The sequence below is a fragment of the Amblyomma maculatum genome, chromosome 5 (genome assembly GCF_055883805.1).
Source record: "Amblyomma maculatum isolate TAMU_Amacu chromosome 5, ASM5588380v1, whole genome shotgun sequence".
NCBI classification, from domain to species: Eukaryota; Metazoa; Arthropoda; class Arachnida; order Ixodida; family Ixodidae; genus Amblyomma; species Amblyomma maculatum.
In genome coordinates, this window is record NC_139348.1 from 82,111,119 (window position 1) to 82,138,889 (window position 27,771).

Genomic DNA, 27,771 nt, shown 5'->3' on the forward strand with positions numbered 1-27,771 from the left:
CCCTTACTGCTCTATGGGGCTAAAAAATATAGGAGTTAACGAACAAGGCTCTACTTAAGATGAGCACAACGGAGAAGGCCATGGAACAGAAAATAGTAGGTGTAACAATAATAGATAGGAAGCATGCAAAGTGGGTCAGTGCAATCGCTCAGTTACAGAGATTCTAGTCGAAATTAAGAAAAATTGTGCACGGGTAACCAATTGGGTTGCAAGGGAAGGTATGCCTACAAAGGGGCGGCAGAAAAATGGGTTAGTGGATAGATTATGAACTTCGTCGGGGTCAAGTGCATGCAGCGAGCACAGGACCGGGTTAATTGGAGGGAAATGGAAGAGGCCTTCTACACTGCCGTAGATATAGTCCGGCTGATGGAGATGATGATGAGAAAGACAGAAAGACAGAGATACGTATAGAGATTGATAGATAGTAGATAGAGCAAGTGTAAATTTTTTGAGATTGTAAAGGTATGAAGTTTTCACTGCATATTCAGTGTAGCGGTTCGAGGCCGCGAAAGATTCCGCAAACAATTGTCATCCACAGAGATAAAGTAGAGTACCTAGCAGATTTTGGCCGCAGTTGAAGTGCCGGCTAATTTGGGAGACGCGAGCGCTACGCGTGATTCGGTTAGCTTCAGCTGACATGAGCTGGCCAAAGTTGAAAAGGAAATGAGAGAGCTGGATGAACTGTATGACAGTGTTGACGTCAGTCGAAATCACAGTGCTTGTGGGACGCGAACCGCTGGTTGGCAGTGTGGAGATCAGACAAAACGACAGCAATGTTAGCCACTTAATTTCACCCAAGAAATTTAAGCACGAAAGTGTGATTGGGACGCTGATGAAGAGTTTCGACTTGCGCCAACTAAACATTGCATAATAGGCATTCTTACAGGTGCGTCTATTGAAAATACTAACAATGCTTTGAGAAATTCGAGTCTTGGGCCCAGTGCAAAGCAGCTCCACCACCTGTCAAAAAAGGGAAGCGAGCAACAAAGTATTGCTGCCAAAGTAATGCTGTCCTCGAAATAAGAGGATGCTTAAATTATAGGGAAAGTTTTAGGAGCTGCTGTCTCAATGGCAGAAGTGTTCCCGGATGTAGAAAAATATGACTTGCGCGCAGAGTTGCGGCAAGGACAGGTATCTGAGCAAAGCAGCAAGTGATGTTTGTCTTGACTGGCACACACAGAAATTTGAAAAAGAACAAAATAAACAAAAAGCCTGAGCTGCGACAGAATGGCACGGGCACGCACTTTCCAAACCTAGCTTTAAATTTGTTCGTTACGGAAAGAATAATTTGAAGTGGACTGATTTAAATAATACTGCTGATTAGTAATTATTCCGGTTATTGTTGATTTAGAAATTGCTTTTGATCCTTGTGTACTCTACCCTTCACACGTGTTTTAAAAAAGTACAAGCATAAAGGAGACATTCATTTAGTCAAGCTAAATTGAGTTATAATGTCTGGTGTCTTATAGGCGACAATGGTACTTGCTCGTGTTGATTTTTACCTGTAGACGGTCGGTTTGGAAGCTGCAGAACGACCAACCATGACTATAGGGGAGAAGCAAGAGAATTGGAGCGACCTTGGCGAATCTGCTTTAGTTACCTTGGAGATAAAGCTGTGAACAGATGTTCTGTCCTGGCGAAGGGATCGTTAGACACGAGGATTTACCTGACGGCCGAACACTAAACATGAATTTGGAAGAACCTAGCTAACGACAACGTCCCAGGATTCAAGTCACCTAGACACAGTTTGTCTTTTCGGAGCATAGTCTGCCGCAAGGGGTGTTGATGTGCCCGAGAAAACCACCAGAATTTCGCTCAATGGGAATCCAAAGTTCTAACTGTGACGTTCATTTAGAATTTTCTTTGCTGCACCTTGAGGCTGGGTCACGATTCAAGGAAGCATTGCCAAGCATGATTTTAAGCCATGCCAGCTCAAGTCATTCCAGCTAATTCCCCGATAGCTTGGTGATGGTCTCCTGGCGAAAGAACCTCCTCGCACTGCGGGCCGACTTGAAGTGTGTGATCAGCTCGCTCGCTATTTAAACCAGTCGAACAGCATTGTGCTGCCTCTGTATCTCATAATTTAGCCGAATTGCTTTCCTGGCCTCTATAAGCAGCAGCGCTCCAGACTGTAGAAAGAGACCGTCACGGTCGTCCGTTGAGTGCAATACTGCTCACGAGGAGGGGACGCGACGCAGCCTCACCGTGCGGCGCTGCGCGTGAACAGTTGCGTATGCCTAGTAGTTTTCAGCTGTTGAGCCAACCTTGTTCTGCACAATTCTCTGAAAACCTATGCTCACTGCTGATCTCAATAACATATTACACTCTTGTCATCGTAAATGCTTGCAGATCAAACCTTCTAAGATAACATTCATGGTATTCAACTCCAATCGCAAGGTTCCCGTACACATCCCATTACTTTCTTTTAATTCCCATTGCATTGAACTTTCTCAACATTGCACCTTTTTTTTGGCGTAACTCTGGACGCAAACTTTAAATACAATAAGCACATATCTAACATGAAACAAAAATGTGTTTTTGGCTTGGGAACACTGCTTAAAGCAGATCCCTTTTTCAATGGTGACATTTTAATATGTCTTCACTACGCATTCATTCATAGTCATTTTCATTACTGCATCAGTTCATGGGGAAACACTTACCCATCACATTTATATCAACAGCAACATCTTCAAAATCAGGCCATACGTATAATAACCTACAGGTCATACCGCAGGGATGCGCTATCACTTCTTCACGATAACAACCTTTTACTGATCGCTTTTATGATTACCTTTAGCCTTACAATCCTACTTAATAAAGTTGTTCACAATACCATATCCGCAAATTCACTTAACAGGGACGCCTTCGCCAATAGTAATCAAACAAGATTTGCTAAAGACAATAATTTTCTACAACCAGCCGTTCGAACAAACTACGCCAAACCCACGACTCTTTTTGCTTCTTTACAAATTTGGAATAACCTCCCTTCTCATGTTAAATAATCCTCATCTCTGTCCTGTTTTAAACAAGAACTGTTATCTGTATTATCGCAATAGTGTAACCCAACTTTCAAACTAGGATTTCACTTTGTATACCGGTTTGTTCACATTTCATTCATAACTGTTTTCATAGGTTTGTTGGCAAGATTTATTTAACAATAAGGGCGAAGAGAGGATAACCGATGGTCGCTGAGGGTAACAAACTGGATTCCAAGGGAAGGAAAGCGTAGCAGGGGGCGGCAGAAAGTTAGGTGGGCGGATGAGATTAAGAAGTTCGCAGGGGTCAAGTGGATGCAGCTAGCACAGAACCGGGTTAGATGGAGAAATATGGGAGAGGCCTTCGCCCTGCAGTGGGTATAATCAGGCTGATGATGATGATGATGATTTAACAATACCGGCCGCACATGAAAGTTCTGAACTTGTATTGCATTTTTGCTTTTTTTTTCCTTTTACCATATTGTTTTCGCCAGTCTTGCCTCTTCTGACTGCTTTTGCTGCACCAATAATATTGTTCATAATTTTTTACATTCATCTATTTGAAGTCCCGATACAGCGTTGAGCTCTGGGAACTGATGCTGTATGATCTATGTAATACCTGTTTTTTTTATGAAAAAACAAACTTTCTTTCTTTAAAAGTAGCGTATACCGACACCTTTTTCATATCGCCGATTCTTAGTGGAAATTATCACTGCTGTCACGTAGCTGTTAATGAAGAAACGGGTGACCTGCGCTGCGGGTTCAACTCCTTGTATGATTTATTTGGATTAAAAAAAGAAGAAATCGAACTATTTGCAATACGATATCAAATTAATAGATTAGTAGTTGGAGATACACAATGAATTGAAAAAAAAACGGCATTTGTACAAGGGGCGAAAAAACAATGTTACCGGGTGAAATCCGGTCACTTGGCAGGGTTAAATTGGTATATAGGGAGAATATTTGACTACCTCTTGTGAAGTTCATATGGCGACGTTTATGATAATAGAAGACAAAACTTATTGTCGTGTTGCTTTTTTACAAAATCTGTCGTCACATGATAAAATATCCGCGCAGTCGTATCCAGCCGTATAATCTATTATGTAGTAATTTTATATTTCGGACTCGCTCTCTGCCCCGTAAATTTCAAACAAATTTATTAATGGAGCAACTTCTCTTAGCTTGCACGAACTTAAAGAATACATATATTAGGTTGCTCGAGAACCCTGCTTAGAGAAAAGAAAAACGAACATGATATGTAGTTTGCCTGAAGGTATATAACAAAAACCACCGCACGACTTGTTTTTGATTTAAGTAAAGTAAAAAAAACGCCAAAGAGAACGGGGAGAAAGAGGAACACGCAAACGGCCGGCCTGGCACTCACTAATGACTGAAATTTTATTTAAAACGGCAGAACTGTAAAACAGACAGGTCATCAAATGACCAAGTGGATAATGCATCCCACCCTACCACCACAAGGTCTCTCACAACCGCAAGAAAATAGCCAGCAGGTACAAGATCAATCTAGTGTTTTTTTGCACAGTGCAAGCTGTATACCATCTGCAACATGATGATCAAGGAAACTAGCATCAAGATTGCGTAAGCATGCGACGCAATTCGTGAAATGTACTACGAGAGTTGTGTACGATATTTCGCTTCTATGTGCTAGTTCTTACATAGGGCAGCTTGTAGATGCGTAAATGAACGTTTAGTGGAACATGGAAGGTGTGGGTATGGTAACGCGGGCGGGCATCTGGCGGACCCCTACATAAAATACACGAAACGTTTTTGTTAAAATGACTGCGAATAGGACTCATGACTTCAAGTGCGAGCCTCTGTTTGGGAAGTTCGAAAGGGCCGGAGCGAGGGATCAACTCAAGAAAGAGGTCATCAAGGCCTGGCTTGTCTCCAGGGGTTGTGACTGGTGCGTAAGCAAACCATCGAAACTGGGTTTCTGGGCAGAGCATTGGCTAGCCCTACCTATGTACTTTTAGGTTTCTCTTCACTGGTTGCATTGTTCCATTTTTTTATTTCAAGTTTTTTTTTACTTTTTCTGCTGCAACAGGGGTTCTCCTCGGGTTATTTCCTTGTTTTGATTTTACTTGTTTGGCTTTGCTATTGCTACGCTTATGCTCGGTTGACACTGCTTTTGCTACACTTAATGACTTCCTATGCTGTTGAGGCTGGTCCTAGAGGTCTGTTCCCTTGTTAGGTGTTTTTGCCCTGTCTCAGCGTTTGAGTGTATATGAATGTTTGCTTTTTTTTCACAACGAATCGCTTGAAATGTTTTCTGTAGCTGCACGAGCCTTCCCGTTATTTTCGGGATGTATGCTTTTTTATGCCTTAGGTGAGAAAGATTTGGGTGGGTTAAACATTCTAGCGCCGATACATTATCTACTTGGTAATCTGATGCCCTGTCTGTATTTCACACTCGGCCATTATCAATAACAATTCAATCATTAGTCAGCGCCAGTCCAGTTCTTTGTGTGTTCCTGTTTTGTCCCTGATTTTTTGCGCGATTTCTACTTAAGAGGAACCACCGACGAGCCCAAACTAAGATGTTCTTTGTATTTTGACTACTGGCTGCCCAGTATTTCTATCATAAGGCAGGTAAATAACAGAAATAGCGCAGAGTTCAGAATGCGTTCTACCGTCAAGTACAGCGAGAAGGATTTTTGTCAAAGAGCAGAAAAGAAAGTTTACGCTTTTCAATCGGTTGCGTGTAAAAATATCCTTGCCCGGTCCACGTGCGAGGCCCAAATACAGAGTGAAAGGAGGAGTTTTTTTTTTTACAATATTTTAACTCTTGTTTTCAGCAAAACTTATCAACGCATCTATTGACTGGAGCGTTGAACCTTGTGACAATTTTTACTCCTTTGTTTGTGGTCGGTGGAATGAAACTGCCAAAAACCTGACACCATCTCAACAATACGGAATTCTCTCGGAGCTTGAAAAGACTCTACCGGAAAGAATGAAACGTGAGCCACATTTTATACATTTTATGTGTGACCTCCCCAGGCTTTTATATTCACGTCCATTCACAAGCTCAGAAATTAGCACTTCACCTACCAGTAACTTGACCCAAAATATTATTTATAATATCTATTGTAGGGTGCGCACGAAAGGCGGCAAATTAAATCTTTTTTTGACAATGCTTGGTGTCCCGGCAGCAGCGTAGATCGTTAGCGTTCGTTCTCATCTTTGCGATTTGAGGAGGATAACAGCATCAAAGGCTGGTCTTTTTACAAAAAGCCTTGTAGGGAAGGTCTTTCCCTGAGAAACATTACTGTCCTTTAAAAGAAAATGTTTGTGCTTTTTAAATCACGCAACTTCTAACACAAGGCTCGGTGGCATGTTAGAAAACGCGGACATCTGTAACATGCGTTGCAACACACACATTATATGCTTTTAACGAGTGAACGAGTCATTTTATCTGCGGTCAAGGAGAAAGATTAGCAGGCGAGTCTGACTTCCGGCTGCCGCAGCCGTGTTCCAAATCAAGCGAATATGAAAAACACCTCGATGCCATGCTATATGGTTGTACATTATAACAACCCCAGGTGCTTTACCATCCTCTGCGTTCTGACAGCAGCTTGCCACATGAAAGATATTAAAGGTTAAGCATTGGTTATGCGCACACTTTAAGAACTTGCCATGCCGGCTGTGTACTTATTAGTATGATGCCCTTCAATCATGAATCGGGTAGCGCTTCACGATGTAATATGCATGATAGCAGCCAGCGAATGGTGTTCCACATATCTGGTAGAATGCTTACGAAGGAATGCTTCGACGTTTCTTCAAGCAGCATCAAAAATAGAGCAATACAGCTGTAGGGCAAACGCCATAAATATTTTTACGTAACTTTAGCCTCTGAGCACAGTAGGAGGTAACCTTTCATTATTGATCTGCACGGGTAATCATGATGTTTCTTCGCGCTGCAATCTTACATTAGGCTAATTAGTGCATTTGAAGCACATCTTATGTTTTGTATACTTACGTTAAAGACAACGCAGTGGGTTATGGATAAAAGATGGTAGTGGTAACGTTAAGAGATAGTGAGCGCGTTGATTCGGTCAGAGAAAGTAGTGGAGTTACTGATATTCTAGTCGATATCAAGAAATGGGCATGGGCAGGACATGTAGAAAAAAAAGATTCCATGACTCTTTGCCGACTAAAGTGATGAAATGCGAAAGTCTGAGTGCTGCATTCTACTACGCTGCTGTTGCGCCGGTAGCGATGAATTGAGCTGCCAGTAAAGCGAGCGACTGCACTTTCAGTTCAACGTTTACGGTTATGTGGTTGATTTTACCGGGTGCGTGGTAATAATTAGTAATTATTCAAATATTCATAACACAACTGTCACTAATCAGTAGTTAATACTATAATAACCATTAATAGGCAATTATTAAGCAATCAATCTTTAAAAGCAATCCGAATTCGCATGAGCCCTTATTGATTACCTAAATCAAAATAATATTAAATACCTTAAAGTTCACATCCTACTCTTTGGAGATTTTAAATAGGCGGCATTTAATCAGACAAACATTGCTCCGACTGAGAGCAAAGCGAATGACTTAATCGATTTTTGTTTAAATTTATTCTGACCCAATTAGTAACAAAACCACAATGCGTCACATGTGAATAATATAATATTATCGACGTGAAAAAACTAAATATTCTGAAAATCTCTCATGCCTTACCTTTCTCTACAAAATTAGCGACCATAATGTATTGCAACATCTTTCACCTTTGACACGTGGCTAAGCCAACTCTACTAGAAAACTATGCGCTCGAAAAAAGAGGTAATTACGAAGCTGTAAATAACCATCTGCTTGCCTTTTTTCAGTTCTTTAAAAAGCCTTTCATGGCCGGTCTGTTCAAGATAACTAGCTAAATTTTAAAACTAAAATTGCAAAAGTAGCAGCCGAATTTCATCCCACTAGAATGTTTTGTGCTAATGGCAATAAATCATGGTTATTTAAGTCCTTAGTAGGCTTGAAAATAAAAGACATGCTTGCTTTGGCCAGCTAAGTTGAAGCCATATATATATATATATATATATATATATATATATATATATATATATATATATATATATATATATATATATATTGTGAGCTTTCCACGGATCTTCTTTCAATTGTACATACCATAATCTTCTTTCTTTTGTGCATACCATCATCATCGTCCCGCGGCGCCGGCTCCAGCTCGCGCCTGGGTTCACCATCAGATTAAAACGCTGACACGGCGTACCTTGCTTGCCGTCACGACTTTGGCGTCTCGACCTCACGACAACGCGACCCACCGCTGTTCGCCGGTCGTCGCGACGAGGACGTGGATGACTGGCTTGACACTTATGAACGCTGCAGTGCCTACAACCAGTGGGATGACGCTTTAAAATTCCTCAACGTTTCCTTCTACCTGATTCAGGTCGCCAAGAATCGGCTTATCAACCGCGAGCCCCACACCACTAACTGGCCCACCTTCAAACAGCAGTTCCGCCAATACTTCACCGACCCGGCAGTTCCGACTGAGATCGCGAGGAACAAGCTCGCTTCCCGTCGTCAAGGTCCCGATGAGTCGTATGCGTCTTACATAGAGGCCATACTTGCACTTTGCCGTCGTCTGGGCTGTTCAAAAGTTTCGCCCCTACCTTTATGGTCGTTACTTCACAGTTGTGACCGACCACAATGCTCTTTGCTGGTTGTCTTCACTGAAAAATTTTACAGGCCGACTTGGCCGATGGATTCTACGCCTGCAAGAATACAATTTCGACGTCGTTTATAAATCGGGTCGCCAACACCAAGACGCCGGCGCTATTTCTCGCTGCCCACGTACGGAATCAGCCTGCTGTTTTTATTTGCAACGAATTTACACCTCTGACCAGAGCCGACCATCTCTTCCCCCGACGCCCATCACAACAGTTTCTTTTGAAGATTCTGAGCACAAACACGCACTCCGCTCGCAGCAATTAACTGATGCCTACTGCCGGCCCATCATCGACCGCCTTAACGGCGCTTCGACAGCTTCGCAATTTCAAACTCGAAGATGGCATATTACGCCGCTGCGTGTATTGCCCTGATGGAACTCGTTGGCTCCCAGTCGTGCCGCGTGCGCTTCGCCCACGTATACTGGCGGCTTTCCACGATGACGCTACTGCAGGTCACCTTGGTTTTGAAAAACATATGACCGCGTGAAAAGGCGCTTCTTTTGGCCTGGCCTATCTACTACCGTAGCTAAATACGTCGCTTCCTGCCATCTGTGCTAACGCCGCAAGTGGCCGACTTCTTCGCCCGCTGGCCTCCTACAGCCTCTTCCATGTCCCGCCACGCCATTCGACGTAGTCGGCATCGACTTATATGGTCCCCTACCTCTCTCCGATGGGGGTCACCATAGGATTATAACAGCTGCTGACCACCTTACACGCTACGCTGAAACAGCCCCTGTCCCGTCTGGTTCTGCCGAAGAGGTAGCTAATTTTTTTTGCGATAAATTGTCCTGCGTCATGGCGCTCCTCGGGTGCTTCTAAGTGACCGCGGGACGGCCTTCTTATCGACAGTCGTTGCCGAAGTTCTTCATGCGTCATCCACTCTTCATAAGACAACCTCAAGCTACCCACCCTAGACTAACGGTCTGACTGAGCGATTTCATCGCACTCTATCCGATATGATATCCATGTACATCACACCGGATCACCGAAATTGGGACACTATTCTACCATTCGTCACATTCGCCTATAATACTGCAGTACAACGGACTACCGGTTATTCCCCAGTTTTCCTCGTTTTTGGCCGTCCTCCCACTACAATGCTCGACACTTCCTTCTTCTCCACGCCCGACTACTCCTCATCAGTACCAGCCCAGTTCTTATCCCGTGTAGCCAGATGCCGTCATCTTGCCCGCCTCAACACAGAAGCGCGCCAGGAAGACCGCAAGAGTCGATACGATTCTACGCATCGTGCGGTCTCTTTTCGTCCCGGTGACGAAGTCCTGCTGTACACACCACTGCGCGCCCCGGGTCTTAGTGATAAATTTCAGCGTCGCTATCTTGGTCCCTACAAGATCATAAACCAAACTTCCCCCGTGAACTACCAAGTCACACCTGTTGATCCCCCAGCCGATCGACGCCACCGTGGAACTTAAATTGTTCATGTCTCCCGCTTGAAGCCGTTTGTGCGCCGCGGTGCATCGGTTGGTTAGGAGCGGGAAGATTGTGCGAGCTTTCCACGGATAATCTTCTTCTTTCTTTTGTACATACCATCATCATCGTCCCGCGGCGCCGGCTCCAGCTCGCGCCTGGGTTCACCATCAGATTAAAACGCTGACACGGCGTACCTTGCCTTGCCGTCACGACTTTGGCGTCTCGACCTGGCCTTCTTTCACAAGATATATATATATATATATATATATATCTTGTGAAAGAAGGCCAGGTCGAGACGCCAAAGTCCTGACGGCAAGGCAAGGTATATATATATATATATATATATATATATATATATATATATATATATACATATATATATATATATACATATATGAAGGAAAGAAGCGAACAGTCGGCGAGGCCAAGGAAAGCGTTGGGGATGGTACTTTTATGACTTTTTTTTTTAATGTTTGCTTAGATAATCACGGAAATTAGTAATGTATTCTGTTTAGGGGAAAGATAATTAAACACAAAGTAGAAGAAAAAACAACGTGCCGATGGTGGGGACCGAACCCACGACCTCCGAATATCGCGTCCGGTGCTCTTCCAACTGAGCTACATCGGCCGCTGTCCCCCCTGCTACTTGCTTGGGTATTTATGTTGTCTGTATACGAACCTTGAGAGTGTTCACCAGCGCCGCCCTCAGCCAGAGCGGCGGACGTAGAACGTCCTTTGTTACCGCCAGCGTCACGTAGAACGTGATCAAGAGCGAGGGCGAAAGCTGTGCTAGAACCCTCTTACGCTACCTATGGCTTCAAGACTGCCAGAACCGAGACCCCGTAAGCTACAAGCAGATCAATTAAGGGGAAATGAGGGTGCTCGTTATAATACATGAAGGAAACAAGCGAACAGTCGGCGAGGCCAAGGAAAGCGTTGTGGATGGTACTTTTATGTCGTTTTTAATTGTTTGCTTAGATAATCACGGAAATTAGTAATGTAATCTGCTTAGGGGAAAGATAATTAAACACAAAGTAGAAGAAAAAACAACGTGCCGATGGTGGGGACCGAACCCACGACCTCCGAATATCGCGTCCGGTGCTCTTCCAACTGAGCTACATCGGCCGCTGTCCCCCCTGCTACTTGCTTGGGTATTTATATTGTCTGTATACGAACCTTGAGAGTGTTCACCAGCGCCGCCCTCAGCCAGAGCGGCGGACGTAGAACGTCCTTTGTTACCGCCAGCGTCACGTAGAACGTGATCAAGAGCGAGGGCGAAAGCTGTGCTAGAACCCTCTTACGCTACCTATGGCTTCAAGACTGCCAGAACCGAGACCCCGTAAGCTACAAGCAGATCAATTAAGGGGAAATGAGGGTGCTCGTTATAATACATGAAGGAAAGAAGCGAACAGTCGGCGAGGCCAAGGAAAGCGTTGGGGATGGTACTTTTATGTCTTTTTTAATGTTTGCTTAGATAATCACGGAAATTAGTAATGTAATCTGTTTAGGGGAAAGATAATTAAACACAAAGTAGAAGAAAAAACAACGTGCCGATGGTGGGGACCGAACCCACGACCTCCGAATATCGCGTCCGGTGCTCTTCCAACTGAGCTACATCGGCCGCTGTCCCCCCTGCTACTTGCTTGGGTATTTATATTGTCTGTATACGAACCTTGAGAGTGTTCACCAGCGCCGCCCTCAGCCAGAGCGGCGGACGTAGAACGTCCTTTGTTACCACCAGCGTCACGTAGAACGTGATCAAGAGCGAGGGCGAAAGCTGTGCTAGAACCCTCTTACGCTACCTATGGCTTCAAGACTGCCAGAACCGAGACCCCGTAAGCTACAAGCAGATCAATTAAGGAGAAATGAGGGTGCTCGTTATAATACATGAAGGAAAGAAGCGAACAGTCGGCGAGGCCAAGGAAAGCGTTGGGGATGGTACTTTTATGACTTTTTTTTAATGTTTGCTTAGATAATCACGGAAATTAGTAATGTAATCTGTTTAGGGGAAAGATAATTAAACACAAAGTAGAAGAAAAAACAACGTGCCGATGGTGGGGACCGAACCCACGACCTCCGAATATCGCGTCCGGTGCTCTTCCAACTGAGCTACATCGGCCGCTGTCCCCTCTGCTACTTCCTTGGGTATTTATGTTGTCTGTATACGAACCTTGAGAGTGTTCACCAGCGCCGCCCTCAGCCAGAGCGGCGGACGTAGAACGTCCTTTGTTACCGCCAGCGTCACGTAGAACGTGATCAAGAGCGAGGGCGAAAGCTGTGCTAGAACCCTCTTATGCTACCAGTGGCTTCAAGACTGCCAGAACCGAGACCCCGTAAGCTACAAGCAGATCAATTAAGGGGAAATGAGGGTGCTCGTTATAATACATGAAGGAAAGACGCGAACAGTCGGTGAGGCCAAGGAAAGCGTTGGGGATGGTACTTTTATGTCTTTTTTTAATGTTTGCTTAGATAATCACGGAAATTAGTAATGTAATTTGTTTAGGGGAAAGATAATTAAACACAAAGTAGAAGAAAAAACAACGTGCCGATGGTGGGGACCGAACCCACGACCTCCGAATATCGCGTCCGGTGCTCTTCCAACTGAGCTACATCGGCCGCTGTCCCCTCTGCTACTTGCTTGGGTACTTATGTTGTCTGTATACGAACCTTGAGAGTGTTCACCAGCGCCGAACTCAACCAGAGCGGCGGACGTAGAACGTCCTTTGTTACCGCCAGCGTCACGTAGAACGTGATCAAGAGCGAGGGCGAAAGCTGTGCTAGAACCCTCTTACGCTACCTATGGCTTCAAGACTGCCAGAACCGAGACCCCGTAAGCTACAAGCAGATCAATTAAGGGGAAATGAGGCTGCTCGTTATAATACATGAAGGAAAGACGCGAACAGTCGGTGAGGCCAAGGAAAGCGTTGGGGATGGTACTTTTATGTCTTTTTTTAATGTTTGCTTAGATAATCACGGAAATTAGTAATGCAATCTGTTTATGGGAAAGATAAATAAACACAAAGTAGAAGAAAAAACAACGTGCCGATGGTGGGGACCGAACCCACGACCTCCGAATATCGCGTCCGGTGCTCTTCCAACTGAGCTACATCGGCTGCTGTCCCCCCTGCTACTTGCTTGGGTATTTATGTTGTCTGCATACGAACCTTGAGAGTGTTCACCAGCGCCGCCCTCAGCCAGAGCGGCGGACGTAGAACGTCCTTTGTTACCGCCAGCGTCACGTAAAACGTGATCAAGACCGAGGGCGAAAGCTGTGCTAGAACCCTCTTACGCTACCTATGGCTTCAAGACTGCCAGAACCGAGACCCCGTAAGCTACAAGCAGATCAATTCAAGGGAAATGAGGGTGCTCGTTATAATACATGAAGGAAAGAAGCGAACAGTCGGCGAGGCCAAGGAAAGCGTTGGGGATGGTACTTTTATGTCTTTTTTTTTAATGTTTGCTTAGATAATCACGGAAATTAGTAATGTAATATGTTTAGGGGAAAGATAATCAAACACAAAGTAGAAGAAAACACAACGTGCCGATGGTGGGGACTCTTCGTTATTCCATGACGTTGGGGAGAAACTTTTAAACAACAACAACATGAATTTTAATTATCCAAACTGCACTCACTGTGGACACTGTTCGGATAGCGGCGTCTCCATGAAACTATGCACTGCACTCCTGTTGTCGCTGAGTGTCTCTTAAAGGGAGCACGCGCACAAGCGTCCCTCTCTCGCGCCACCCACCGACCACAACACACGCGCACACAGCCGTACCCCGCGGTGAAGAATGGGCTGTTCCAGTCCGTGTACGTCCATCCCCCGTTGTCAGTGGGATGGCCCAAATGTCATGCCGTGAAGACTACAGTAGCGGAGGTGGCACCCGGAATATTCAACATCCTCCCCGCCGAATGAGCGCTAGCTCATTAATATCTGTCTTCCAACGGGTACAAAAGTACAACCTGGTAAACCAATCATACAGGATCGCGTTCTTCCATCTCGCCCAGTAAACGCCTCCGTGATGCGACCATTTCTGCGCTTGTTGGATTTGGAATGCGCAGAGCAGGCCCTCAAGTCGATCCTTTTTTCCATCACAGTTGCGAACAAAGCGTCGCATCCAGACTGTGACTCGCTGTAGGCGATTCAGTTTGCTGAAGCGCTTAAATTTTATCACCGGAAGAGGTGCCTGTGCTGCGATTGTTACTGGGCTCAGCAGACCGAGGGGATAGAAGATTCTCGCTGAGACTTGGAACACGAAGCGTTTAGTGTTCCTGCTGACAGTAAGAAGCTCCAGCGCCGTTTTCAGGGAATACTTCAGCTCGTCGTTTCCTCTGTCCGACTCGAGCCTCAACACTCTTGCCATGGCTGAAGTCGTCGTCACAGTGTCAGCGAAGTCATTTCCGACGCCGTCAGCATCGAACCGTTGTTGTAGGAGTTCGTTGTTAGAACTCCACTTTCGCAGTTTCATTCCTGCTGAGCTCATTATTTGCTTTGCCTCCTCATAAAGTTTCGTCGCCTCTTCCGCGTTGCTGACTCCAGTTATCAAGTCGTCGACGTACAGGCAGCTACCTAAGATTTGTGCGGAGTGAGAGAGGTCCTCAGAGACGTTAGCCAGATGATGTCGTATGGTGGCAGCCAATATAAAGGGACTACTTGTGGCGCCAAAAGGCACTCTTGTCATGCGCCAAACCTCTATATCACCCTCTGATGAGCCCTCACATGACGCAGATGAATCAGAGTAATCGCAGTGCGTCGCTGTCCTCACTTTTGACGACAATCTGAAGGGATGCCTTCTCAATGTCGGCGGTCAATGCAATTTTGTGGCATCTAAAATTCAGAATAAGCCGCAGAAGGTCGGGGTTTAGGTTCGGGCCGGTGCTGAGGGCATCGTTAAGTGACAAGCAGCCTTGTGCTTTCGAAGGTTCATCGAACACTATGCGAACTTTGGTGGTACATCTCTCTGAACGGAAAACAGCACGATGAGGCATACAATACACTCGAGACGAGGTGCTGTCGATTTCGTCGGCTGGAACCTTTTCAGCAAAACCTTTATCTAGGTAGTCACGGATGGCTGCATCATAGACCATTAGTCTGCTCTTGCTGAGTCTCCGACGCGGCTTCAACCAGGCCAGGCGTACGCTTGCTACAACTTCGTTGCTGGCTAGCCCTTGGTCAAGTGCCTTCCACGAGAGGCTCGCCCCGTATCGCCCATCGGTCAAAGTCAGAGAACGAGTGAAGTCTTCTTTCACCTGCTGCTCATCGCTTCCAAGTAGGCAGCTGCTTGAGGAGATACCGAGCCTCTCCAGCTCCCAGAACGCTCGAAGTTCGTCTGACAGGTTGGCGTTCTTGTCACAGACGCTGGTGCGCAGAACGGCAATGGTGGAACACGACACACCTGAAGCAGACAGTGGTATCGGTCCTTGCAAAGTCCAGCCGAAGTCAGTCTTAAGCGCAACCAAGGGCCCTTGCACTCTCCTTACTTCTGCGTGTACAATAGTCCAATAATAATCAGAGCCTATTAGAACTTCGATGCCTTGTGTGAAGAGGCGAGTTGGTGAGATGGTAACATCCGCTAATTTCAAATCAGCCACCTGACTCATCGCAACAGCGTTTTCTGGAAGCAGCAGCTGGTCGGAGCAGATTTCTTCAATTTCGAGGGCTTCGATGCTGTGCTCCTTGCGGTCGTACTGGCTTCGTAGCCCGAGCTTCACTCGGCGTCGTTTTTTCTTTATAACGTTGGTCGAGCCGCCGAAAGGGTAAATGGTCACTTCCTCTTCACCGATCACCTCAAGATCCAGTATTCGCGAGAGCTTCTCTGTTATAAACGATCGTTGACTGCCTCCGTCAAACAGACAGCAAGCGAGGCGTTTCCTTTTCGTTCCGTTGACCCACACCTGCGCCGTCTGCAGCAGCACAGCGTTTTTATTGCTGTTGCTAAGAGACGCTGTTGAGTGCAACCCAGTAGCGGTCTCGCCCTCGGCGTTCGGTGCCGGTGGATCACAAAGCGAGGTGATGTGTCGTCGGCCACACTTCGCGCAACGTAGTGTCCAGTTCTTACACCCTTTCGTCATGTGCCTCTTCTTCGCGCATCGGTAGCACCTTCCTTCATTTCGCAGCTTTCTTTTCTTTTCATCGATTGATATCGGAGCATTGCAATCTGCAACCTCATGCCTCTCTGAAGCGCAGAAAGGGCATCTTTCCTTGCTCAATTTGGCACCCACCGGGAGGCTGGCCGCTGAGCCTTTGCCGTAGACGCTGTTGGGACGCCGTTCACTGGCGTGGTCCGGTCGCGTTTGCTGAGGAGCGTTCGTGCTTCCTCCGTGCGCCTTTTCCCTGCTCTCCACTTCCAGGCGAACTGATTGCAGAATGGCTTGGAGACTCGAACTGTCGAGCACGTCCTTGTCTGCACTGTGGGCCTTATGGTACTCAACAGCCCATTTGGCCGGCAATACCCGAAACAAAGCCGCGCACAGCATCGCACCATAGCTGTCCGATTTGACACCTAAAGTTTCAAGTCCTGCGATGTTTCGCTGAACATGATCATGGAGGCGTCGCAGCGCGTTCACGTCACTGAGAGCTCTAACCTGGGGAAGGTTTAACAGCTGCGTAAGGTGTTCTTGCACGAGCACGTCCTGACGCCCGAAACGCTCTTGGAGTGTCTTTACAGCGTAGTCGTAATTCATCTCCGTCGCTTGAACGCCGGTCAAAGCGGCCGCCGCCTTTCCTGTCAACGCTGTCCGCAGGTACAAGAACTTTTCTATGCTGGTCAAGCCGGTATACTCGTGAACTGCTTGCCGGAATTGTTGCCAAAATGGTTGCCAGTCGAGCTTGCTGCCGCTGAATTTCTGAAGCTCCAGCTTAGGCAACCTCAGTTGTCCCGAACGGGCAGCAGGTAATCTGGACGCGGTTTCTTCTGCATTCAGTGTGCTTGTTGCACCGTTAGAATTCGTTTCACCGCAACGCCGAAGCTTTGTCCGCATTCGTGTCATCAGAGCTTGGCACTGACGAACGCCTTTATATTCTTCCGCGAGGCCTTCGTCACGCACATGCGGCTTAATCAGGGCATCTAACTGTTTCAAATCTCTCGAAATAATGTCCAACTCATCTGATATTTCCGCGAGGAGGTCTCGTTGCTGGGGGCCGAAGTCATCCGCCGTCGTTAGTCGCTCAAGCTCCTCGCTGAGTCGGTTCAGTTCGGCTCGCGTAACTTCTCTCTTCGTTTGGAGACGCTCCATCGCTGTCGTCCGTTGCAGTTGGAACGCTGATTTCAAGTTGCCGTTGTTTTTCGCTTACTCCCGGGTTTCGGCACCAAAAAATATGTTCGTTATTCCATGACGTTGGGGAGAAACTTTTAAACAACAACAACATGAATTTTAATTATCCAAACTGCACTCACTGAGGACACTGTTCGGAGAGCGGCGTCTCCATGAAACTATGCACTGCACTCCTGTTGTCGCTGAGTGTCTGTCTCTTAAAGGGAGCACGCGCACAAGCGTCCCTCTCTCGCGCCACCCACCGACCACAACACACAACACACGCGCACACAGCCGTACCCCGCGGTGAAGAATGGGCTGTTTCAGTCCGTGTACGTCCATCCCCCGTTGTCAGTGGGATGGCCCAAATGTCATGCCGTGAAGACTACAGTAGCGGAGGTGGCACCCGGAATATTCAAAAGGGACCGAACCCACGACCTCCGAATATCGCGTCCGGTGCTCTTCCAACTGAGGTACATCGGCCGCTGTCCCCTCTGCTACTTGCTTGGGTATTTATGTTGTCTGTATACGAACCTTGAGAGTGTTCACCAGCGCCGAACTCAGCCAGAGCGGCGGACGTAGAACGTCCTTTGTTACCGCCAGCGTCACGTAGAACGTGATCAAGAGCGAGGGCGAAAGCTGTGCTAGAACCCTCTTACGCTACCTATGGCTTCAAGACTGCCAGAACCGAGACCCCGTAAGCTACAAAGATCAATTAAGGTTAAATGAGGGTGCTCGTTATAATACATGAAGGAAAAAGCGAACAGTCGGCGAGGCCAAGGAAAGCGTTGGGGATGGTACTTTTATGTCTTTTTTTTTAATGTTTGCTTAGATAATCACGGAAATTAGTAATGTAATCTGTTTAGGGGAAAGATAATTAAACACAAAGTAGAAGAAAAAACAACGTGCCGATGGTGGGGACCGAACCCACGACCTCCGAATATCGCGTCCGGTGCTCTTCCAACTGAGCTACATCGGCCGCTGTCCCCCCTGCTACTTGCTTGGGTATTTATCTTGTCTGTATACGAACCTTGAGAGTGTTCACCAGCGCCGCCCTCAGCCAGAGCGGCGGACGTAGAACGTCCTTTGTTACCGCCAGCGTCACGTAGAACGTGATCAAGAGCGAGGGCGAAAGCTGTGCTAGAACCCTCGTACGCTACCTATGGCTTCAAGACTGCCAGAACCGAGACCCCGTAAGCTACAAGCAGATCAATTAAGGGGAAATGAGGGTGCTCGTTATAATACATGAAGGAAAGAAGCGAACAGTCGGCGAGGCCAAGGAAAGCGTTGGGGATGGTGCTTTTATGTCTTTTTTTTAATGTTTGCTTAGATAATCACGGAAATTAGTAATGTAATCTGTTTAGGGGAAAGATAATTAAACACAAAGTAGAAGATAAAACAACGTGCCGATGGTGGGGACCGAACCCACGACCTCCGAATATCGCGTCCGGTGCTCTTCCAACTGAGCTACATCAGCCGCTGTCCCCCCTGCTACTTGCTTGGGTATTTATCTTGTCTGTATACGAACCTTGAGAGTGTTGACCAGCGCCGCCCTCAGCCAGAGCGGCGGACGTAGAACGTCCTTTGTTACCGCCAGCGTCACGTAGAACGTGATCAAGAGCGAGGGCGAAAGCTGTGCTAGAACCCTCTTACGCTACCTATGGCTTCAAGACTGCCAGGACCGAGACCGCGTAAGCTACAAGCAGGTCAATTAAGGGGAAATGAGGGTGCTCGTTATAATACATGAAGGAAAGAAGCGAACAGTCGGCGAGGCCAAGGAAAGCGTTGGGGATGGTACTTTTATGTCTTTTTTTTAATGTTTGCTTAGATAATCACGGAAATTAGTAATGTAATCTGTTTAGGGGAAGATAATTAAACACAAAGTAGAAGAAAAACAACGTGCCGATGGTGGGGACCGAACCCACGACCTCCGAATATCGCGTCCGGTGCTCTTCCAACTGAGCTACTTCGGCCGCTGTCCCCCCTGCTACTTGCTTGGGTATTTATGTTGTCTGTATACGAACCTTGAGAGTGTTCACCAGCGCCGCCCTCAGCCAGAGCGGCGGACGTAGAACGTCCTTTGTTACCGCGAGCGTCACGTAGAACGTGATCAAGAGCGAGGGCGAAAGCTGTGCTAGAACCCTCTTACGCTACCTATGGCTTCAAGACTGCCAGAACCGAGACCCCGTAAGCTACAAGCAGATCAATTAAGGGGAAATGAGGGTGCTCGTTATAATACATGAAGGAAAGAAGCGAACAGTCGGCGAGGCCAAGGAAAGCTTTGGGGATGGTACTTTTATGTCTTTTTTTTAATGTTTGCTTGGATAATCAGGGAAATTAGTAATGTAATCTGTTTAGGGGAAAGATAATTAAACACAAAGTAGAAGAAAAAACAACGTGCCGATGGTGGGGACCGAACCCACGACCTCCGAATATCGCGTCAAAATTTATCTGGTAACTTCCCTTAAATCTTTATATAATCAAGCTACTACATTCGTTCATCTGTGCTATCCTTACAATAAAGGCGTGTCATATTTACATGGAAGGTCAGGTGTAACTAAACTTGTGTTTATTTCATAAGCGTCTTCACAGCTGACATCACACTTGGCCCTGCATCAGCCCTCCGTCTCTCAATGCACGCTTCATTGATCAGTTTCCTGCCCTGAAGCTCACATTACAAAGTTCTCTCGGTCATTCTTTCCTTGGTTACTCACCCATGGACTTGAGTGGCCATCCACACGATATCGCTGCAATACCTTGCACATTCACATTATATTTTCAAATTGTATAACTGCCATATTTGATCTGTATATCTTTTCTACATATGATTTTTTACTGCTACACCCACTCTTTATATAATCCCACCATGTTAGGGTCTTTGTGGGTTTCATGGTAAAGAATTCTTTCGTGTACTTTATGATATCAAAGCGAGATCAAGAAATCTAGACACCATTACATTTCACAGTCTTCTACTACGGCGTCCCTGATAGCTTGAGATGATTCGGAACGTTAAATCCCATAAACAATTATGAAGTGTGACAAATGACATGGATAATTGAACCCTGCTGATGTTGCCATATTTAGCTTTGATGACACCAAGTTTTGAAGCCGAATATTTTTCTTATATTGTGGTAATTCTAGTGCTTACCAGTAGTTTTATTTTGGGCATTACCAGCATTTAGAGACGGCCAACGGCACACTCAGTTCTTATTTCCCCGAAGCGTGTTTTGCGGAAAATCTCGCTTGATGACTGTTTCTGTAGCAAAACAATTAAATGTCTAGAAGCCCTTTAGTCTTGAGTTACCCTGTCTAATGTGCCTGAACAATTATTTCCTGTCCTAGGTGTTATTGAGAACATGACCATCGATGGCACTGAGCAAAGTGTGGCACAAAAGGTTGGCGTGCTGTACAGCTCCTGCATAGGTAAGAAGCATATATAAGCGTCGGTGCTGAAACTACAATGCATTATATAGGAATGTTCATGTTTCCCGACTCACAGTATTACGACTAGTTTTCTTGGCAAAATCATTTCTATTTTTAGAGCAGCGGTAACACTTACCGCACAAAAAGAATACAGCTAGAGTAACATTTCAAAATGAAAATATACCTTCTACAAGCAATAAATAATAATTTAAGCACACTGGCATCGATTTCAAGAAACTGGTAATGTTCCATCGGGTGATATAAGTTAACCGTCTTTTTTTGTGCGTTCGGTTCCCTAGAGTTCCCAAATCAGACGAACAACGCCAATGGATGGCTTCACATCCTTGAAAGTGCTGGAATGCCAAACTGGCCACTTCTTCCTAGCGATACCAACGGTGTAAAGAAAGAAGACTTGGGGAACATCCTTGTGAATATTGGATTTCTTCCATACTTCTACTACAGCCTCAGAGATCATTTTCCTCAAGTAAGTGAATAGAGCAACGTTATGCAAACTGGTCTATTGAAAGCTCTAAAAGAATTCGCCGTTTTCCCATCAGAAAGCACAATGTCATGTTATTGAATATTTTGCATTTTTTATTAGCTTTTCCACTATTATTTGCCGTAGTGGCATTGCTTTTCTCATATAAACAGGCGCTCTCTCGGCTTCACTTCTGCCTAAATATACCTGTAGGCAGAAAAAGAGTAAATGAAGGGGTGTGACTTCCTCTGTGCTGTTCAGGTGCAGTTGTCCGAAGAGACTCCCGAATAATTTTGCTGCCAGAAATCTCAATAGATGTTTTAGCCACCTTGCATTTTAACTGCCTATACTCCTTCTTTCCCTTTGCTCAACCAACGTTCCAGTTTCATCCTATTCTTTGATATGTATCGTAAAAGTTATGCCTCTGCGATTTCCAATTTTCCTATTATTTTAAATTTTGCTCACTGCAAGGTGGTTTTTTCAGGCTTTACGCAGGGATACCGACTATATACCTGTATATCAGATTTTAAATGCATAAGCAGAACAAGTCAAAAGAACACGACACAACCCGTAATGTTCTATCCGACAAACAAACATAAACAAGGGAAAAGAAGCAAATCTACCAAGCGCAAGTCTACTCATACGTGTATCTCTCTGCGTGCTATAGATTTTTAGATGATAGTAGCGGTCATGCTTTTTTCATGTTTTTTGTCCTGTCCTAAGTGCGCATTTCGGTTATGCTGTTAAGTAACCAACAAGCCCCACATCAATCCTTGATGAGTTTCCACTATTCTGCGAACGAAGCCTAACAATGTAGGTTGAAGCTATCCATGGAAAGGCTACAAGAAAGGAAAAGTGGTGATGCGCTGAAGACAAATTAGTATCCTTTATTTATTAATAATTAGGTGAATCTCTTTGAAGGTCTCTAGAATTCTAACACTACTCGAGCTTTACAGAGCGATTGTAATTAACATGCCATTTTGGCGGACACAAAGGGAGTACATTATATAAAGAAATTGTGGAGATCCCTGTCTGCGGGAAGCTGAATGTGGATTACAAACTTAAAGTCGGATGAGTCCAATCAAAGGAAGACAAGGAAAGAATTAGATCAGCTATTTATGATGATGAATATCATAAGTAAAATCAGTACTTTTTCTATTTTTCATTACACTTATGCTATCATTATTAACAGCAAAAGCTCATGGACACCCTCGATATTTCAGGCGGACGACAGTCATGCCATTAGGTACAGCGGTCAGAAGCGCACGGATGTTATTGAAATAGCCATGAAGGCAATGAAGCCAAATATAAGTGATCAAGACCTGAAAAATTTGAGCAGCGCTATTGAAAACATTGATAAAAAGCTATTGTGGGTGAGTAAATGCATACATTTTGTTCACATATTTTGATACTTGCACTTGGGGTACAACTGCGAATCTGTAAGCTCATAATTAGGCAACATATAGAGTTTGGCCCCTATTGAGGGTGGATAATTTTTGCGCGCATTGAAAGCTCTGCTGCAGTAATCACAAATCCCCAAAGTGTGACGCTGAGATCTTACGCCTACTGCTACACCATTACACAACCAATCTTTAAAAGATCACAGAGCGCAATTATAAAGCCGCCCTTCTCGCAACCATACGAATTGGCTTTTGGGTTTACGAAACAGGATCTTAATTCGAATTCGATATCTATCGAAGGCTCTTTTGCCATCTCCCCATCAAAGCTTACCGAGTTCATTCGCATCACCTGCCAATTCGATCATCGTATAGATTTTTATGACGCCAAATAATCTGCCCATGAATTCATGCCATCCCAAGGGAGGTGGAAATTATCGCTCGCGAGAGTTATGCTCGCGAATTCTCATTCACAACACTCGCAGAGATGAAGCCGACAATGGCGTCGCTGTCAAAGGTGAAGCCCGATTTTCTGCCGAGCGGCTTTGCCATTGCTGGCTTATTAAAGCTAGAGTATGACATGTGTAATTAATTGTATCTCGCAAAGAAGAAAAAAGTATGTGAATATTATAGATGTGGTTGAGTAACGATGACGGAAATAAAAAGCGAGGATCAGCCTTTTTCCATGTCCAAAATATTTTTTAATACTGAGAATATTATACGGGTTCTGACGTTTGACAAGTCTGCATAAACACTTAGTTATTAGGTTCAGATCTGAAGTAAACCTACTCCAAGGAAAGCCACTTCGATTAAATGTTTGAGCATATTTATGAAAATACATTCCCAAAATTATATGTTTATAAGTCAGCGGACAAAACAATTTTTATTAGTGCCTTGCTATATCAGGTGTTTTTTCTGTCATCTTGGCATGAATCCTTATAGTAGCAAGTTTCTCTATACCAAATATTGTTTCGTTTAGGCAATTAACTCATGTTAAATGTGAAAGTCGCATATAATGGTCCTACAGCGCAATTTCCACTTCATTTCCAATGTCTATATCAATCGATCAAGCCATGCTCAAATAATGTCAGGCAAGGGTGACAACATGGAAAGCCGCAAATAAAGAGGCTGGTATTAAGCTTCAATTACCTCTTTATAGTGATAACTTGCACCCGCTAAAGAACTGAAGATTTTGGCGGGGTTAACAGGGTGCGTTCTCATCGGTAGTCCAGCTAGGAGTGCTCGTTGCGCATGTCAGTGCTTAAAGTCGTCGAAGCAGCATCTAGGCAAATCCGCTAATTGTGGTAAGAAAAAACAAAAAATGTAATCATGTGGAAACAGACGCGAGTGGCCACAATCATTCCATATATGTCTTTATACATCATGCTAGAAAAGGGAAAGATAAAGCCGGATCTTAGCAGAAGCAAAACATCGGCAGTGAGGTACGAGATAAGTGTCGAACTCGGACGCTTGCTGTTGCCAGCAGCAACAAAGAGTACAAGGGTTCTAGACTATATATTGATAAGCCGCCTGCCAAAACTTTGAGGCGTATTTTTTTTGCAGTTTTCATAATACATTACTTTCGTATTCCGGTAGCTAATGCTCTTGAATAGCTAGATACATGTGTTTATTCTTACCTTTTAACGTAATGTGAAGAGTTGTGTTCTGAAGAGCTAATACTGATGAGCAGTAACTGTCCCTCTTCTTAAGTTTAACCTTCACCAGAAATCGCAATGCACTTCTACAAAGACACATCATTATGCACAGCATGCATAATAATATGCGCTTAAGTTGTTACAAATATATCTACCGAAAGGCCGCTAATAAAGTTGTTTGCATTAGCAAAAATCCGGAACAACAAATTACCTTGAACTGCAGTTTTAACTAATTGAAAACATCTATTCTGATAAATTAATTAGTTATTATTTATGCAGATTACCGTAAAGTAGACAGTTTACCTATTCAATACTAGAAACTACCACCATGCCACCTGAAGCATATTATTTTGAGAAATCGCGTGTTTTATTTTAAAAACTCACATATACTCCACACAAACCATCTGGCTTTAAATCGTTCAGTTTGGATAAAGATTTTTACATCTATAACACATGTTTAGGGCTTAAAATCATAACACGGCAGCGGAAAAGTTTATGCGGAGTAATTTACGTGCTGCTCATAGAGTCCATCAGAAAAGAAGAGACTATTTGAAAGCACAACTCATTAGCTATACGTCCGATGAAAAAAAAAGGATCTGTAGCTGGCATGAACAAGACACAAATACAGGAATCAGGATTTAGCATGGAAAAGGTGCCAATTCGGAAGTCATATTTTTTAACAGTCTTATCGCTTAGAAAAGAGACAGAAATAATATATAGCTCAGAAAACATCTTGGTTAAAAAAAATAGACAAACAATGTAGCTTTAGGAAAATCGTTTCGTATTGTGTTCTAACGAAAATGTACACAAAACGCTTTTACAAATCATGAACTTTGTCATATTTTGAGGCATCTATCTAAATATACATATTTTAAAACTAGCAGATCAGCTTCTTTATTCTGCAGTACCGTCGTATGGTCTCAGCACCGCCTACGTAAATCTCAATGGGGACTAAGGCGAAACCCCTCTGATTACCACCCCGCCGGGGTGGCGCAGTGGTTACGGCGCTCGACTACTGTTCCCAAGGACGCGGGATCGAATCCCGGCCTCGGCGGCCGCCTTTCGATGGAAGCGAAAAGCAAGGCGCCCGTGTGCTGTGCGATGTCAGCGCACGTTAAGGAACCCCAGGTGGTCGAAATTTCCGGAGTCCTCCATTACGGCGTCTCTCATAGCCTGAGTTGCTTTGGGACGTTAAACCACACAAACCAACCAACCAACCTCTGATTACCTTATGGTCCCTAGCGTTTTTGCAGTTTAAATTCGGATGGGGTAAATGCTAGCAAAATCTTGTAACCAATAATTTTTAAAATCTCTTGGTCCACCACAATAAATCAGTCATATAATCATAGGGGACGTTAATCTCTGAAAACTTTAGAGCCGTTGTCAACGACTCCGGCATTTATGAAGACTTTTGCATGTCTGCGCCAGGCTCTAGCTCACTGGGAAGACTTAACGACATAACATCACCCTCCGTCAACGCCGTCAACAACAATGTTCCCCAATCACAAGCCTAGAGTCAGAACAACTTAGCCCCATGCGCTAATCAGTGGACCTGCAGCGATGTCAATAATTACACAAAGCGGACTGCAAAAAGCGCCCATATTTTCCAATTACTAGTATAGAACCGCTAATAGCAAATAGCTTGTGAGCACGCACATGAACTAAACTAAATGAACGCATCAAATTCCTGACTACAAGCACCGCGAGCACAGTAACTAAATGCAACTAATCGAAAACCAAGGCAGTAAATCCCACCAAATATTCCATTTAAGAGTATGTGTGTCACGAAATCGGCGCACATTTTTATCAAGCCGGCACAACGCGAGGCCCGCGCAGCGTCGCGTGGAAAGCTCGAGAAAAACCTCCTTCCCAGCGCGAGAGAGCGTGTAGTCTTGTACGCGTCGTCGTCGCCCTCTTTCTTACCACCCGGCCATGACGCGGACTCATCCGTCTGGAATATGCCAGAAAACTCCAGAATCTTCTATGGGACCTAGCCAATGACGACGCGCGGCTGGACGGGAGGAGAAGGGAGCGCTATAACCAGCGAAGCTAACTGTGTGTGCACGCTAGCTTTGACACGTGCTAACAGACAGACGCGGCGCGCCCTATTTAAAGAGACCGCGCCGCTTGTTGAATCAGTCAGTCAGTCAGTCAGTCAGTCAGTCAGTCAGTCAGTCAGTCAGTCAGTCAGTCAGTCAGTGTTTGCGACGTGTCCGCCTGTGCTTCGGCTGGACTCCCGGGGATCACCCGCTGCTGGCAAGCCCATGGACCTGCAAGGGAGCGGTGCTCGTCTTGTATGGCGGCCACATCGTGACTCTTGAGGCGTCGGACTGCAACAGTGCCCGGTGAACAATTTGGTGCTTGTTTATGTAACTCTCTCGTGTTTGACCTGTTGTAAAGCCTCTGTGTTATTGAATCATTCTGTAGTTGCATGCTTAGCGTTTGTATTCTGTGAACCGCTCGTCTGTGCATTTCAAGTGATTTTGTGTATTCCTGTGTATCGTCTCTTGCTGTACATAAATTGTGTTTTGTTTGTTATTTCTGACTCTGATCCTTACTCTGGTTTGAACCGGCGACAGCTGGGCACCAAACGGCCACCCCCTTCTGTCACTACTAGGTAGTTGAATTCCGGCTGAGCTTGCCACGCAGGTCGAGGACATCTCCTTTGTGACCGGAACAGCTACCCCCTCTCACTCTAAGGGTGTCTGGGAGTGTGCGCACCGTTAAGGGCGCATCAATATATTAATACCCCCTAATTAGTAACGGGTGACAATTATTCTAGCGTCCGCGACAGGACGTTTGGTGCACTCGAGCTCAGAGGACGGAGAATGAGTTCGAAGAGTTTACGAAGAGGTCGTAAACTGTGTAGCAGCAGAGCGATAGCGAGAGGTTGTGCCGCGCGGGACCGTTTAGGCGAGGTTCGCTAAGCAGTGTTTATTTAGGCTAAATCCAAACGGTTCGCGCTTCAGAGATGAATCTGAAGGAGCTGATTGAAGCTGGCACCCAGCTGGGGTTGTCCGGTGTCGAACTGCGCAAATGGTTTAGCCAGAGAGAAAAGGAGAAAATATATAGAGAAAAGGAAGAACGAGAGAGGGCTCGAAAGGAGCGGGAAGAGGAATTTCAGCGGGAAAAGGAATTACTTACTATGAAACTTCAGCATAAAATTTCAGCGAACAACAATGGTTTTTCTGAAGTGCATAGCACCAGTGAAGGACATAGCAGCTTGCGGATAGACGCAAGTAAATTGATCCCGAAGTACGACGAGAGAAGAGGCGATCTCTACGCATTCCTCATGCGCTTCGAAAGGATCGCCATAAATGCCAATTAGACAGACAGTGAATGTGCTACCATCTTGAGCACTTGCCTTAGCGGCGAAGCATTAACCGTATTTGGGAGACTTCCTCCTGAGGATGCAGGCAGCTATAACAAGGTGAAAGTTGCATTACT

At 45.2% G+C, this 27,771-nt stretch overlaps 1 protein-coding gene across 1 annotated transcript in view; it reads left to right on the forward strand.

Annotated features, from left to right (window-relative positions):
- LOC146188596 (uncharacterized) overlaps positions 1–27,771 on the forward strand; it is a 116,439-nt gene that overhangs the window by 28,386 nt on the left and 60,282 nt on the right. The window contains exons 2-4 of the mRNA XM_084605086.1: positions 20,714–20,794; positions 21,094–21,278; positions 22,496–22,645. Coding sequence (XP_084461212.1) covers positions 20,714–20,794; positions 21,094–21,278; positions 22,496–22,645 — 416 coding nt within the window. The remainder of the gene's footprint in view (positions 1–20,713; positions 20,795–21,093; positions 21,279–22,495; positions 22,646–27,771) is intronic.